General features: G+C 41.7%; 2 protein-coding genes and 2 pseudogenes across 2 annotated transcripts; all 4 read left to right on the top strand.

The window, feature by feature from the left end:
• The first annotated feature begins 46 nt into the window (after positions 1-46).
• LOC115663444 (methyl jasmonate esterase 1-like) lies at positions 47-981 on the top strand (annotated as a pseudogene).
• A 7,038-nt stretch (positions 982-8,019) lies between these two features.
• Positions 8,020-10,466, top strand: LOC130135518 (jasmonate-induced oxygenase 2-like). Its single transcript, XM_056304994.1, has 5 exons — positions 8,020-8,058; positions 8,177-8,216; positions 8,306-8,786; positions 9,152-9,479; positions 10,008-10,466. Exons 1-5 carry the CDS (start codon positions 8,020-8,022, stop codon positions 10,260-10,262), a joined length of 1,143 nt encoding a protein of 380 aa, XP_056160969.1. The 3' UTR covers positions 10,263-10,466.
• A 396-nt stretch (positions 10,467-10,862) lies between these two features.
• Positions 10,863-12,414, top strand: LOC130135517 (methyl jasmonate esterase 1-like; annotated as a pseudogene).
• A 1,464-nt stretch (positions 12,415-13,878) lies between these two features.
• LOC115672745 (jasmonate-induced oxygenase 2-like) lies at positions 13,879-15,901 on the top strand. The gene is made up of 3 exons (XM_030594668.2): positions 13,879-14,479; positions 14,866-15,193; positions 15,445-15,901. Exons 1-3 carry the CDS (start codon positions 13,995-13,997, stop codon positions 15,697-15,699), a joined length of 1,068 nt encoding a protein of 355 aa, XP_030450528.1. The 5' UTR covers positions 13,879-13,994; the 3' UTR covers positions 15,700-15,901.
• The last annotated feature ends 529 nt before the right edge of the window (positions 15,902-16,430 follow it).

The raw sequence follows: 16,430 nt of genomic DNA, 5'->3' as shown, positions 1-16,430 counted from the left end.
TTGAAAGCCAGCACTTTGTGCTGGTTCATGGGTCGGGCCACGGTGCATGATGTTGGTACAAGATCGTCCAATTGCTAAAGATTGTCCGGTCACAGAGTCACCGCACCTGACCTGGCGGCATCAGGAATCGACCCGCTTCAGACCGAATCTCTGAAATCAATCTCTGAGTACTTCAAGACCCCGAGAGATGTCATGGAAGGTCTAGCTTCACATGAGAAAGTGGTCCTTGTCGGGCACAGCTTTGGTCGTTGGCTCTTTCTCAGGTGATGGAGAAATTCCCGGAGAAGATTGTCCTTGCTGTTTTTGTGACTGTCTTGTTGCCGGGTCCTGAGCTCGATGTTTCTACTCTCAATCAAGAGTAATATTCAATCTTAAACCCATCATTGCTAGTGATACAATTCCCACTCCATTTTTACCCACGAATTTCTTATTTATCAACCATTATTAGAAGAAAACGTTAAGAGGGAAATAGCAAAAGTTTTATCAAAAGCAGTTCCTTTCTATATTGCTCGTGACAAACCTTTGTTGTATTTTACAAGTGAAGTCTCTTGGAAGATCTCCACCTGTTCTAGACAGCCACTGGCACCTACGAAAACGGGCCGAACAAACCTCCGACCACCTTCAGTTTTGGCCCAAGTTTCTTCGCATCCAATGTTTATCCGCTCAGCCCAATTGAGGTAAAACAAAGAAATAATGATCCACCCCATGCTAATATACCCTGTATTGCATCATTCCAAATTTGTCGGATGTCTGACATCATAAACTCGACCAAACATGTTTCAGATCAATCAAAGTTCAACCTCTTTTTTCCTAATTTTTTTTCTGATTTTGCAGGATTTGACGTTGGCGAACATGTTGATCCTGCCACTGCATTTATTCAACGATTGTGCACAAAATCTTTTTGGTTTGTTTCCGAAGGATCTTGTGCAATGGACGGCATACAGCAGAATTTCAATACCTTCGTCTAGGGATATCATCTAGGGAGAGCTTGAGTGGGAGCCCATCAACATACTTAGTTATACCCACCTTCACTCAAAAACTTAAACCAAAAAGATATAAGCTAACTTAAATATCTTAACTGCTTTAAACCAATGTTAAATCTGCTCTCCTTTCTACATCAATATATTTCAACCACACAAATTCTTCAACGTGAGACCTTTCTAACATAACTCATACTTGTATCTCAAGAGTGAATGATTAAGAGGAATCTCCCAGATGAAGTGTTGGAGATGAGAGGATCGAATCATATCGTCATGATATCCAAGCCCACATAATTATGGGCAATCCTCTAGAGAACGGCCAGTAAGTATTGCAAATCAGAAGTGGAGAAAAAGATAGGGACATTGAACGGTCGCTGGCAACAGTCATAACTTTAGTTCCGTGATTAGCTTCAATTCAACTTCATTTTGGGAGCTAAGCTTGTATTTGCACGTGATTCATATTATAAACACCATTTGACCCATCACTTCATCAACCATTCTTCTTTTTTCGAAACATCGACCTTTCCTACATTCACATATGCCTGTTTTTTCGACCAAAAAAAAAAAAACATATGCCTGTTTTGGTCTCGATGTTTCTGGGACTTTACACCTTTGAATTTACCTATATTCATTTCAATTATATGGATTGTAGCAGTGCAAAGAGACATGTCTACAACCTGCGGATAAGAAAAATTAGCTTCTCACGACATATCATTGCAATTTGATGGAATGGTACATCAGAATTCATGAGAAATAAATTTTGGCATCGTCAAGGAAATCCACAAAATTTGGACAATGGGATCTATATCGAGCTCGGGGTGGGTCAATCTTTTTTCCCATCAATTTGGGGTGTATGTGTATAGAGCAGATGATTTTTTAGCAACAATATTGCATTGCATTAAATCAGGAAAAAGTATCGAAAAAGTCATAAACCTATTGCAATTGTATCAATTCAATCCTAAACCTTTCAATTGCGTCAATTTAGCCCTAGACATTTTTAAATTTTGCCAATTGAGTCTTTTCGATCAATTTTTGCTGGAAATCGTTAATGTGGACATCGACTATCCTACGTGACATGACCAGCGCTAAAGTGGATATTTTTAATATTATTTTATTTTTTTGAATTTCTATAATTTTTTTGTTCTTTTCTCTTTTTCTTTCTTTTTTTCCCTTTCATTTTGGCCAGCGAGGGCCGCCTCATCCACGGCCAGCAGGGCTGCCTCATCCACAAGTACCGACTAGCGAGGGCTTACTGAGCCTCACAGGCCAACGTGAAATGAAAAATAAAAAGAAAGAAAAAAAGAAAAGAACGGCCACATAGAACGGCTGGCATCTATGTTAGTGATTTCCGATCAAGGGACTCAATTGGAAAATTGTGAAAAAATTTAGGACTAAATTGGCACAATTAAAATGTTTGGATTGGATTGGTACAGGTACAATAGATTGAGGACTTTCTCGGTACTTTTCCCCAGTAAATCGCATTCAACGATGGAGAGTGTTTCTGAGTCTAGTACATCTCAAAAAATAATCCATTCTTCTATCTTCGCTACGACATCAGACTAATTAGATTGGTAGATGGAGCACATAAATAATCCCTGTATCAACCACAAAAAGATCGACCATTCGTGTATAAATCAATTTACACCAGAAATTCAATTGAGTAATTAGCTAGCATATATCGTTGTATATAATATAGATGATAATATCAGAAATGATTTTCGTGATCAGTCTCTGAAACCGCATAAAAAAACCATAATCACCCTCTGAAACCGCATAAAAAAAACCAAGGTAGCTCTTAATTCATTGCTTTGTATTCAACATTATCTTGTGTACCGATTGTACCACCTGTCAAATACTTTTCAACAACGTATGATGGAATTAGGAATCAATCATTTACCACAAACTCCACGAACAAAACTACCCCGAGGATAAGCCATGCAAGCTCTTACGTCAAGAACCACGAACTCTTCGTCCTCGTTTTGCCTTTCTCCTCATAATTTTCTACTTGTCCTGACACCATCCTAGCCACTCCTTAGTTACCTCCGTATCATCCACACAATCGCGTCCAGGTTCAATCGTGCATCAGCAACCACCAATTCCACTATATATATGCTCCTTTTTCACTGATCAGTCTCAAACTCACAATTAGCCCAAGATCATACTCGCGATCTTTACCAAGAAAAAGAAAATGGGAGAGGTCGATCCTGTGAAGACCTTGAAGAAGACAAAAGAAAATTCACAAAATGAAGAACTCAGAACTACACACTAAATTTCATCTGAGAGCATAACCTCTCTCTTTGTGTCTTACTTCTTTTATATCACATTCAGCTCATACACTAGAGAATACAACTATACAACTGCACTAACAGAAGAAACAGAATTATACAACTGAACTAACAGAATACTAACTACTCTGTTTTTCTCTTAGCTCAAGAACAGAGTCAGTTACAGAACATTAACCAATCTTTGATACGTATAGAAGACTTGTTCCTTCTTCTTCATCTTTCCACTTCTCCTTCTTTCTTATAGTCTCAACATCCCCCCGCAAACTGGGGGCAGGTTTAGAACCCAAGCCCAGTTTGGTCCTGAGAGTGGAGTGATCAAGTCGTGATAAGGCTTTAGTGAAAATGTCAGCAAGCTGGCGATGACTAGGAACATACTGGACAGATAATGATCCCAAGGAAACCTTTTCTCTGACGAAATGAAAGTCAACTTCGATATGTTTGGTTCGAGCATGTAAAATAGGATTTGCAGTAAGTGAAATGGCAGACTGATTATCGCAAAAAAGGACTGTCGGGGATGTTAAAGAAATGCCAATATCACGCAAGACAAAGCTGATCCAAGTAAGATCAGCAGTAGCAGAAGCAAGTGCACGATACTCTGCTTCAGTGGAGGATCGAGAAACAGTCGGTTGTTTCTTGGCTGTCCAGGAAATGAGATTGGAACCAAGAAATAGGCAAAAACCAGTAGTAGAACGTCTAGTATCAAGACATCCTGCCCAATCAGCATCTGAGAAGCCATACAAGTTTAGAGTACTGTTCGAGTGAAGAAAGATACCCAGATGAAGTGTGCCCTTTACATACCGAAGTACGCGCTTGAGTTTAAGAAAATTAGCAATGGTAGGATGCTGCATTTTCTGACATAAAAGATTAGTGGCATATGCAAGATCAGGTCTAGTAATAGTGAGATATTGAAGACCTCCTACCAGACTTCTATATTGAAGGGGATTATCATAAGGAATGGTGTCATTTGACGTAGGAAGAGACCTGACACATAGAGGAGTGGAGATGGGCTTGCAATCTTGCATGTGAGCTCGTGTAAGAAGTTCAAAAGCATATTTAGTCTGGCAGAGAAAAAGGTCAGCAGAACTACGTGTGGCTTCAATACCTAGAAAGTAATGAAGAGAACCCAGGTCTTTCATGTGAAAAGTAAGACTGAGAGACTTGATTAAGTCAGCAAGAAGCTGAGGGGAATTGCCAGTCAGGACAATATCATCAACATAAAGTAGCAAGAGAATTGTGTCTGTACCTCTGCGGTACACAAAGAGAGAGGGATCTGTGGTGCTGCAGAAGAAGCCTGATTCAAGTAAAAAATTGCTGAATTTCTCAAACCATGCACGCGGAGCCTGGCGAAGTCCATATAAAGACTTTTGTAGGAAACAAACATGATGAGGTAATGTAGAATCAATGAAACCAGGAGGCTGCTCCATATAAACAGATTCAGTCAATGTGCCATGTAAGAATGCATTTTTGACGTCGAGTTGGTGAATAGGCCAATGCTGCACCATAGCTACTGACAAGACAATACGTATGGTTGCTTGTTTGACAACAGGGCTAAAAGTTTCAAGATAGTCTACTCCTTCTTCTTGATGAAAACCTTTAGCCACCAGACGAGCCTTTAACCTTTCAAGACTCCCATCGATGCTAACTTGGTCTTAAACACCCATTTACAACCTATAACATTCATCTGAGCAGTACGTGGAACTAATACCCAAGTTTGATTTTCATACAAGGCAGCCATTTCTTCTCGCATTGCACGAGTCCAGCCTTCATGAGCTAAGGCTGACTTAATTGATTTTGGTTCAGAAGGAATAGTAGATTCAGCTAAGCAGACATATTTGGGATTTGGTTTCACTATGCCAGACTTAAATCGAGTTTGCATAGGATGAACAGAAATATCACAATGTGGAGAAGAGGAAGACTGATGTTCAGAAGCAACAACAGAAGACTGATGTTCTTGAACAGGCATACTGGTTATTGTAGTAGGCGAAACAGAAGAAGCTGATGGTCCAGGAATAGCAACAGCTTGTGAAGAATTGTATGGTACAGAAATTTGGCCTACCTCCAGAACAGCACTGTCTTGTAGATGGCCAGTGTGAACAATGTTAGGTTGTCTAACTGTATTTGCCCTGGTAGAATCCAGAAACGCAACCTCATCAACCCACTTACGGTATAGAGATGTATAGTGAGGATAATCTGCGGATAATTGCTTGGCAAATGGGAAGAAATTTTCATCAAATGTCACATGTCGACTGATATACACTCTACCATCAGTAGGTACCAGACAGCGATACCCTTTATATTTCTCGCTATACCCCAGGAATACACAAGTGAGAGATCGAGGGTCAAATTTATGTTGAGCATATGGTCTGAGACAAGGATAACAAGCATAGCCAAAGACCCTGAGATGATCATACTTGGGCACTTGTTGAAAAAGTTTGCTGTGAGGTGAGTCCATCTGCAGCTTAGGAGTTGGAAGCAGATTAATAATATGATTGGCAGTTAAGAATGAATCAACCCAGTAGTGTAATGGTGCTCGAGCATGATATAGCATAGTGAGACCCAATTCAACCACATGACGATGCTTCCTTTCAGAAATCCCATTCTGTTCAGGAGTATAAGGACAGGAAATGTATTGTTTAATACCACAAGCGTCTAGATGAGCCTGAAACCTTGTACTAGTGAATTCACCACCACCATCACATTGGAAGACTTTGATTGTGCGGTCAAACTGAGTCTGTACATATTGCTGAAACATAATGAAAATATTATAGAACTCAGATTTGTATTTCATTGGATAAATCCAACTGTAGCGAGAGAAGTTGTCCACAAAAATGACATAAAATCGGAAGCCCTGAATAGAGGTTACTGGTGAAGGACCCCAAATGTCACAGTGTATCCTTTCTAGAGGAAGGTCAGTTACAGAATGAGACAAAGAAAATGGTAAATTTGTACTCTTGACAAGTTGACAACTACCACATACAGAGGAAGCTTTCTTATTATAGCTAATCCACTGCTGTTGTTGAAGATACTTCAAGATCTTTGTATTAGTATGGGCAAGTCGTTGATGCCATATGTCTTCTCCAACAGCTTTATGTCGTTGTGTAAACAGAGCTTTTGTTGCCATCTGATCCACTCGATAAAGTCCCCCAATTTTCAGCCCGAGTTGCACTGTGGAGTTGGTTCGATTGTCCTTAACATAGACACCATATTTATCAAACACAAAGGAGCAGGGAAAGTCATCAGTTAGTTTTGAAACTGAAAGAAGATTTTTCTTGATTTCAGGTACTACCAATACATCATTGAGCGGTAATGCATCAATTGCAGTAAATAACAATGTATCACCAGTATGAGTAATAGGAAGACATGAACCATTTCCTATCATTACAGAATCAGTTCCAGTGTACTCGGAGGGGTTATGAATTATACCCGTATTGGCTGTAATGTGAGCTGTGGCTCCTGTATCAGGATACCATTCATTGCCTGTTGAATCCTCAAGATGCATTGCTGTTAGAGCTTGTGGAATAGATGTACCTTGATAAGAGTTATCAAATCTATACCAGCAACGAAGAGCATCATGCCCTGGACGTTTGCAGATTTGGCAAGTTATTCGAACTCCATCTATGGCCTTTTCATCCTGCAAGTTCTTGTGAACTACTAAGTTGGGAGATGGATAGGATTTAGTGTCTTGATACCGTTGTGATGAATTAGCAAAAGGTCGAAAGCCATGATTTGAACCAGAGAAATTAGTCCGTGGACTAAAAGATTGAACCTCCTGAACTTGGCTCAGATTAAATGGTCTATAATTCTGGCTTCTTCCTTGATATCCATAACTACAAACTCGATTGTCAAAAGGACGACCTCTACCATAGATATGTCCCCCACGATTGTTCCCTTTTTGACCTATGAACGCAAAATTCTGTGGATACAGTTCTCTGTCAAGTATCACCTTCGGTTCTATTTCTAGGCTTCTTTCTCCATAATAGGCCATGTTAGGATTATACTGACTCGAAGAATAGTTTTGCAGTCTCGTTTCAAATCTTTCTAGTTGTGATATCACCTCATCATAATCAGGTTGAGGTTTCAAGCAGTATATAGTTGTGCGAAAATTCTCATACTCTGAGCCTAAGCCCTCCAAGACACCAAAGACTTTAGTTATCTCATCAACAGGCTTCCCAATTGCATCTAGCTGATCACAAATCAGCTTATATTCTCTAAGATAATCAGAAAGCTTTCTATTTCGCTTTTGACATGCTTGAAGTTTCCCCCTCAGTTCAAACTCTCTAGCTACTGATTTCTGTGTAAAACGATTCAGTAATGTTTGCCATACCTCAGAAGATGTTTCCAGGCCAATGATCAACCCTAGGATATGCTCAGAAACTGCACCACTGATCCATGATGATACCAGTTGATCAGTTTTCACCCAATCATTGTAATCAGGATTCACAACTTCAGTCTCATTCCCTTCAATATCAAGTTGTAGCTTCCCTGGTGGTGGAATTTCTCCACTAACGAAACCAAAAAGCTCTCGACTCCGGAGAAATCTGAGAAACTGAGTCTGCCAGAGGAGAAAATTATCTTCTGCAAGTTTGATTGTAACGAAGTTGGCAATGTTTACGTGGATAGGAAAAGGATATCTTGGTATTCTTGCTGCCATTGCTGTGTTCTTCAAGAGAAATCGAGATTCACAGCTGTGCTCTCAGAGAAAAAGCTCTGATACCATGTAAAGACCTTGAAGAAGACGAAAGAAAATTCACAAAATGAAGAACTCAGAACTACACACTAAATTTCATCTGAGAGCATAACCTCTCTCTTTGTGTCTTACTTCTTTTATATCACATTCAGCTCATACACTAGAGAATACAACTATACAACTGCACTAACAGAAGAAACAGAATTATGCAACTGAACTAACAGAATACTAACTACTCTGTTTTCCTCTTAGCTCAAGAACAGAGTCAGTTACAGAACATTAACCACTCTTTGATACGTATAGAAGACTTGTTCCTTCTTCTTCATCTTTCCACTTCTCCTTCTTTCTTATAGTCTCAACAGATCCTACCTTCATACAAGACGTCGAACACAGGCCCAAGCTCGCAGCCACTCAAGCCGAAGGCATCCCGCTCATCGACCTCGCCGCCCTCGTTGGCTACTCACCCTCTGATGGCGCGGTCGCCGACTCCGCCGCCGTCGAAGGGCTCGTGGCGGAGATAGGGGAGGCGTGCAAGAGGTGGGGTTTCTTCGCGGTGGTGAACCACGGCGTGGCGGCGGAGAAGAGGGAGAGGATAGAGCGGGAGGCCAGGGAGTTCTTCGGGCAGAGTTTGGAGGAGAAGAAGAAGGTGCGGAGGGACGAAAAGAGGGCGGTGGGGTACTACGAGACGGAGCACACCAAGAACGTGAGGGACTGGAAGGAGGTCTTCGACTTCGCCGTGCAAGAGCCGACCCTCGTCCCAGCCTCGCTCGAGGACGGCGAAGAGGGTGTCATTGAGGGGAACAATCAGTGGCCTGAGTACCCTCCTGGATTAAGGTTAGTGTTTCCATGATTTTTTTTCTTCCTTTGTCTGGAGGGAGTTTCAATAGAAGCTGGCGCTTGATCTATATAATCGGAATCAGTAACTTCACAATGGTCGATGGTCCGTTACTTTTTGAGTTTCCATGGCGATGAATTTATTGTCCTGTTTTTAACGCCATAGAAATAGGCTGTGATAGCTGCTCGTATAAGCAGGGCTTATTAGTAGGAATTGGTAATGTTACATCATATGACAAAGTCACCTGGTAAAATGTGCTTTGTTTAACCAAATAGTATCGATGTATGTCTATCGCTACCTTTCTTATGGAGCTCGCTTCTTATGTCCTGTCCAAAATGATTATCTTGCGACTGTTAAAATTCAGGGAAGCATGCGAAGAATACGCACAAGAATTGCAGAAACTCGCGCACAAGCTGATGGGACTGATAGCTCAGAGCTTGGGCTTGCCCGCGAACAGGTTTGACGAATTCTTCAAGGACCACACCAGCTTCGTCAGGCTCAACCACTATCCGCCTTGCCCCGCACCGCACCTCGCTTTGGGTGTGGGCCGCCACAAGGACTCAGGGGCGCTCACCATCCTGGCTCAAGACAATGTCGGAGGCCTCGAGGTGAAGAGGAAGAGTGATGGGGAGTGGGTCCAAGTCAAGCCCATCCCTAATGCATTCATCATCAACGTTGGTGACATTATTCAGGCATCACATATTAAGAAAGAACTTTGTATATGCACAACTTATTGCTTGAAGATGTGTATAGGAAAGATCATTTGGCCCGTGAGTGGTTGTGCCTATGCCTAATGCCTAATGATTATGATCCGTCCCTTTTACTCAATCTAGCTCTTAATACATGATCATCTGTAGTTGCTTGAAGAATGTGAAGATTATTAAGGATCTCTTTCTAAAGAAATCAGTCAATCTTCATGTTACAGCCAAACCAAAATAATTGAAGGGGCTGATCTTTTGGTTCCTTCCAGATTTAGAATATAGTCGGATTGGAATTATGTTTGTCATGGCTAATGCGGTAGACCTTGCAGAAAAAGAAAAACAAGAAAAGGAGACCAGCGAAATCATCACAGACACTTGCCTCTAGCTTGATCAATATCTGTGATTTTCATAAATGATCAATGGTCATACATGTGTGCTGCATTTGTGAATGTGGGTGAGGTACCCAACAGGACATAACAATCTTTATTCTTGACGAATTGACGAATTGACTATGTGAAGGTTTGGAGCAACGAGGCATACGAGAGCGTGGAGCACAGAGTGATGGTGAACTCAGAGAAAGAGAGGTTCTCAATCCCGTTCTTCTTCACCCCGCCACACTATACCATGGTGCAGCCACTGAAGGAATTGACTGATGAGCACAATCCCCCAAAGTACAGGCCATACAACTGGGGCAAGTTCTTGGTCACCCGAAGAACAAGCAACTTCAAGAAGCTTGAAGTTGAGAACCTCCAGATTCACCATTTCAGGATATGAGATTCAGCTGTAGACTCTCAAAATAATGTCCATCTCCTGTGCTGAGTTGCAGGAGTTATGTAGCAATGTTGCAGCTGAAGCTTTTCAATAAGCATTGGCAACTTGAAAACTTTGCGGTAGAATGTAATAAATGTAAATGTGTATTGTGAATTTTGTGTGTTTGCCTAAATAAATAATGGAGCTGAGCACAGCGATTTCAATAAAGTGCCTGCGTTGTTCGTTTTCTGTTGTAAACCATCCTTGTTTATTTTAGTATTTTATTTGCATACGGTACGCAATTTCAGTTCCAAAGGAAGGAATATATGGGATCACAAGAATAGTCAACGCCGCTGACTTCGTAATTGCTGACAAATGAGGGTTCTCCCTTGCTAGAATTAGTCAACACCAAACCATCTTGCTGAACAAAAACCCCATCGCCTTCCCCCCCATGCAGAGGCCCAGTTTTGGGTAAGAAAAAATATCAAACGAGACGCAAATGGACAAGAAGCTTAACCTTGCATCACTTGGCCACCTCATCCTCATCCTCTTCTGCTTCGAGCAGAATGAAGCATCACTTGAAAGCCAGCACTTTGTGCTGGTTCATGGGTCGGGCCACGGTGCATGATGTTGGTACAAGATCGTCCAATTGCTAAAGATTGTCCGGTCACAGAGTCACCGCACCTGACCTGGCGGCATCAGGAATCGACCCGCTTCAGACCGAATCTCTGAAATCAATCTCTGAGTACTTCAAGACCCCGAGAGATGTCATGGAAGGTCTAGCTTCACATGAGAAAGTGGTCCTTGTCGGGCACAGCTTTGCTCGTTGGCTCTTTCTCAGGTGATGGAGAAATTCCCGGAGAAGATTGTCCTTGCTGTTTTTGTGACTGTCTTGTTGCCGGGTCCTGAGCTCGATGTTTCTACTCTCAATCAAGAGTAATATTCAATCTTAAACCCATCATTGCTAGTGATACAATTCCCACTCCATTTTTACCCACGAATTTCTTATTTATCAACCATTATTAGAAGAAAACGTTAAGAGGGAAATAGCAAAAGTCTTATCAAAAGCAGTTCCTTTCTATATTGCTCGTGACAAACCTTTGTTGTATTTTACAAGTGAAGTCTCTCGGAAGATCTCCACCTGTTCTAGACAGCCACTGGCACCTACGAAAACGGGCCGAACAAACCTCCGACCACCTTCAGTTTTGGCCCAAGTTTCTTCGCATCCAATGTTTATCGGCTCAGCCTAATTGAGGTTAAACCAAGAAATAATCATCCGCCCCGTGCTAATATTCCCTGTCTTGCATCATTCCAAATTTGTCGGATGTCTGACAATAGACACTCGACCAAACATGTTTCAGATCAATCAAAGCTCAACCACTTCTTTCATAATTTTTTTTGTGAGTTTATTCAACGATTGTGCGCAAGATCTTTTTTGGTTTGTTCCTAAGGATCTTATATAATGGACGACGCATGACACAATTTCAATACCTTCATCAATGGATATTATATAGGAAAAGCTTAAGTTCAGGCCTGTCAACATACTCAGTTAGATTCACCTTCACTCAAAAATTCAAACCAATGAGATGTGGGCTAACTTAAATATCTTAATTGCTTCAAATAAGTATTAGTACAGCTCCCCTTTTCTGTATTAATATATTTCAACCACACAAATTCTTCAATGTAGGACTTTTCTAACATAACTCATACTTATATTTCAAGAGTGAATGATTAAGAGGAATATGCCAAATGAAGTATTGGAGATGAGAGGATAGAATCATATGATCATGATATCCAAGCCCACATAATTATGGGCAATTCTCTAGACAACGGCCAGTAAGTATTGCAGATTAGAAGTGGAGAAAAAGATAGGGACTTTGAATGGTCGCTGGCAACAGTCAAAACTATAGTTCCGTGATTAGCTTCAATTCAACATCATTTTGGGAGCTAAGCTTGTATTTGCACATGATTCATATTATAAGCACCATTTGACCCATCACTCCATCAATCATTCTTCTTTTCTCGAAACATCGACCTTTCATACATTCACATGTGCTTGTTTTGGTCTCAATGTTTCAAGGACTTTACACCTTTGAATTTACCTATATTCATTTCATTATATGGATTGTAGCAATGTAAAGAGACGTGTCTGCAACTTGCCGATAAGAAAGATTAGCTTGTCACGACAGATCATTGCAATTTGATGGAATGTTACATCAGAATTCATGAGAAATAATGATGGCATTGTCAAGGAAATACGCAAAATTTGGACAATGTGAACTACATCGAGCTCGTGGTGGGTCAATCTTTTTCCCATCAGTTTGGGGTGTCTCTGTATAGAGCGTATGATTTTTTGGAATCAGTATTACATTGCATTAAATCAGGGAAAAGTACTAAAACAGTCATAAACCTATTGCAATTATGTCAATTCAGTCATAAACCTTTCAATCGCGTCAATTTAGTTCTAAACATTTTTACTTTTTGCCAATTGAGTCTTTTCGGTCAATTTTTGTCAAAAATTGCTGACGTGAATATCGACTATTCTACGTGGCACGGCCAGCGCTGAAATGGACATTTTTTATATTATTTTAATTTTTGAATTTCCGTAATTTTTTTGTTCTTTTCTTTTCTTCCCTTTCATTTTGGCCAGCAAGGGTCGTGGCCCTCACCAAATCTGGGTGAGGGTCGCCTCATTCGCGGCTAGCAGGGCTGCCTTGTCCGCAAGCAGCGACTAGCGAGGGCTTACTAACCCTCATGAGCCAACATGAAAGGAAAAATAAAAAATAATAAAAAAATTTCAAATTTTTTTTCAAAAAATTGTGACAGTTGTTAGCGTTAACGCTGGCTAGCCGTGCCCATGTAGAACGGCTAGCGTCCATGTCAGTGATTTTCGGTCAAGGGACTCAATTGACAAATTGTGAAAAAATTTAGAACTAAATTGGCACAATTAAAAGGTTTAAGACTGAATTGGTACAAGTGCAATAGATTTAAGACTTTCTTAGTACTTTTCCCCATTAAATCGCATTCAACGATGAAGAGTGTGTCCGAGTCTAGTACATCTCAAAAAATAATCCATTCTTCTGTCTTCGCTACAACATTAGACCAAGCAAACTGGTAGATGGAGCACATAAATCCCCGTATCTATATTGATCAAACCACGAAAAGATCGACCATCCGTGTATAAATCAATTTACACTTGAAATTCAATTCAGTAATTAGCTAGCATATATCGTTGTACATAATATAGATGATAATATCAGGAATGATTCTCGTGATCCCGCTCAGAAATCGCATAAAAAACCTAGGTAGTTCTTAATTCATTGCTTTCTATTCAACAGTATCTTGGGCACCGATTGTACCGCCTGTCAAACACTTTTCAACAATGTATCATGGAATTAGGAATCATTCATTCATCGAAAACTCCACGAACAGAACTACCCGAATAAGCAATGCAAGCTCTTACGTCAAGAACCACGAACTCTTCGTCCTCGTTTTGCCTTTCTCCTCTACAATTTTCTACATGTCCTGACACTATCCTAGTCACTCCTTAGTTACCTCCGAATCATCCACGCAATCGCGTCCAGGTTCAATTGTGCATCAGCCGCCACCATTTCCACTATAAATATGTTCCTCTCTATAACTGCTTCAATATTACCCACGGCCAAAAGAGAGAGAAAATTTGATCTTTCCTGATCATTCACAAACTCACAATTAACCCAAGATCATACTCACGATCTTTGCCAAGAAGTAAAGAAAATGGGAGAGGTGGATCCGGCCTTCATACAGGACGTCGAACACAGGCCCAAGCTCACAGCCAACCAAGCCCAAGGCATCCCGCTCATCGACCTCGCCGCCCTCACCGGCTACTCACCATCCGACGGCACGGTCGCTGACTCTGCCGTCGTTGAAGGGCTCGCGGCGGAGATAGGGGAGGCTTGCAAGAAGTGGGGGTTCTTCGCGGTGGTGAACCACGGGGTGGCGGCGGAGAAGAGGGAGAGGATATGGCGGGAGGCGAGGGAGTTCTTCGGGCAGGGTTTGGATGAGAAGAAGAAGGTGAGAAGGGACGAGAGGAAGGTGTTGGGGTACTACGAGACGGAGCACACCAAGAACGTGAGGGACTGGAAGGAGGTCTTCGACTTTACCGTGCGAGAGCCGACGCTCGTCCCGGCCTCGCACGAGGACGGCGAAGAGGGTGTCATTGAGTGGACTAATCAGTGGCCCGAGTACCCTCCTGGATTAAGGTTAGTGTTTCCATGATTTTTTTTTCTCCTTTTGGCTACATGGTGTTTCAATAGAAGCTGGCGCATGATCGATAGATCACATCGATCCATATAATCTGAATAATTAACTACACAATCGTCAATGGTCCCTTACCTTTTGTGTTTGGATGACGAGGGAATTTATTGTCCTTTTCTTGACGCCATAGAAACAGGTTGTGATAACTGCTCATTCAAGCAGGGCTTATTAGTAGGAATTGGTGATATTACATCAGATAATAAGGGACATGGTGAAATGTGCTTTGTTCAACCAAATAGCAAATATCGATTTTATTCTATCCCTACCTTTCTTATGGAGTTCGCATCTCATGCCTGTCCAAAATGAGTCTCTTGCTGCTGTTGAAATTCAGGGAAGCGTGTGAAGAATACGCACAAGAATTGGAGAAACTCGCATACAAGCTGACGGGACTGATAGCTCAGAGCTTGAGCTTGCCCGCGAGCAGGTTTGATGAATTCTACAAGGACCAGACCAGCTTCGTCCGGCTCAACCACTATCCGCCGTGCCCCGCTCCGCACCTCGCTCTAGGCGTGGGCCGCCACAAGGACTCGGGGGCACTCACCATCCTGGCTCAAGACAACGTCGGAGGCCTCGAGGTGAAGAGGAAGAGTGATGGGGAGTGGGTCCAAGTCAAGCCCATCCCTGATGCCTTCATTATCAATGTTGGTGACATTATTCAGGTATCACCAATTAAAAAATAACTTTTATACGCACAATTTATCGCTTAAAGATGTGTATATTGAAGATCATTTGTGCTGCGACTGGTTGTGCCTATGCCAAATGATTATGATCGATCCTTTCGGTGAATTTCTGTGATTTTCCTACATGACCATTGGTCATACATATGAATTGTACCTGTGAATGTGGGTGAAGTACTCGACCAAAAAAAACAAGCTATATTCTCGACGAATTAACTCTCGACTATGTGAAGGTTTGGAGTAACGAGACGTATGAGAGCGTCGAGCACAGAGTGATGGTGAACTCGGAGAAAGAAAGGTTCTCGATTCCGTTCTTCTTCAACCCATCACACTATACCATGGTGCAGCCACTGAAGGAATTGACTGATGAGCACAACCCCCCAAAGTACAGGCCATACAACTGGGGCAAGTTCTTGGTCACCCGAAAAGCAAGCAACTTCAAGAAGCTTGATGTTGAGAACCTCCAGATTTATCATTTCAGGATATGAGATTCAGCAGTACTCTCAAAATAATGTCCATCTCTTGTGCTGAGTTGCAGGAGTTTTGTAGCAATGTCGTAGCTGAAGCTTTTCAATAAGCATTGGCAACTTGAAAACTTTGCGGTGGAATGTAATCAATGTGACCGTGTATTGTGAATATTGTCTGTTTGCCTCAATAAATAATGGAGCTGAGCACAGCGATTTCAATAAAGTGCTTGCGTTTTTCGTTTTCTGTTGTAAACCATCCTTGTTTAAATAATCTTTTTATGTGTATAAGGTACCCGATTTCAGTTCAAAAGGAAGGAATATATGGGATCACAAGAATAGTCAACGCCACTGACTCCGTAGTTGCTGACAAACGAGGGTTCTCCCTTGCTAGAATTAGTCAACACCATACCATCTTGCTGAACTAAAACCCATCGCCTTCCCCCTTTGCAGAGCCCAGATTTGGGTAAGAAAAACATCAAACGAGACGCAAATGGACAAGAAGCTTAACCTTGCATTTCTTGGCCACCTCATCCTCTCTCTCTTCTGCTTCGAGCAGAATGAAGCATCACTGGAAAGCAAGCTCTTTGTGCTGGTTCATGGGTCAGGCCACGGTGCACGATGTTGGTACAAGATCGCCCAATTGCTAAGGTCATCCGGTCACAGAGTCACCGCACTTGACCTGGCGGCTTCCGGTATCGACCCGCTTCAGACCGAATCTCTGAAATCGATCTCTGAGTACTTCAAGCTCCTGC

Source organism: Syzygium oleosum, unplaced genomic scaffold (genome assembly GCF_021117445.2).
Source record: "Syzygium oleosum isolate NSW1041296 unplaced genomic scaffold, Sole_v2.1 Sole_v2.33, whole genome shotgun sequence".
Taxonomy (NCBI): Eukaryota; Viridiplantae; Streptophyta; class Magnoliopsida; order Myrtales; family Myrtaceae; genus Syzygium; species Syzygium oleosum.
Note: the sequence above shows the minus strand (reverse complement) of the source record. Positions and strands in the feature narration are given on the sequence as shown.

Bases quoted from the DNA above. Each gene is read 5' to 3' on its own strand.
- LOC130135518 (XM_056304994.1), top strand. From the start codon at position 8,020: ATGAAGAACTCAGAACTACACACTAAATTTCATCTGAGA. The intron at 8,059-8,176 runs GCATAACCTCTC...CTGAACTAACAG, and splicing joins ACACTAAATTTCATCTGAGA to AATACTAACTACTCTGTTTT. The intron at 8,217-8,305 runs GTCAGTTACAGA...TCTTTCTTATAG, and splicing joins CCTCTTAGCTCAAGAACAGA to TCTCAACAGATCCTACCTTC.
- LOC115672745 (XM_030594668.2), top strand. From the start codon at position 13,995: ATGGGAGAGGTGGATCCGGCCTTCATACAGGACGTCGAACACAGGCCC. The intron at 14,480-14,865 runs GTTAGTGTTTCC...GTTGAAATTCAG, and splicing joins GAGTACCCTCCTGGATTAAG to GGAAGCGTGTGAAGAATACG. The intron at 15,194-15,444 runs GTATCACCAATT...GACTATGTGAAG, and splicing joins ATGTTGGTGACATTATTCAG to GTTTGGAGTAACGAGACGTA.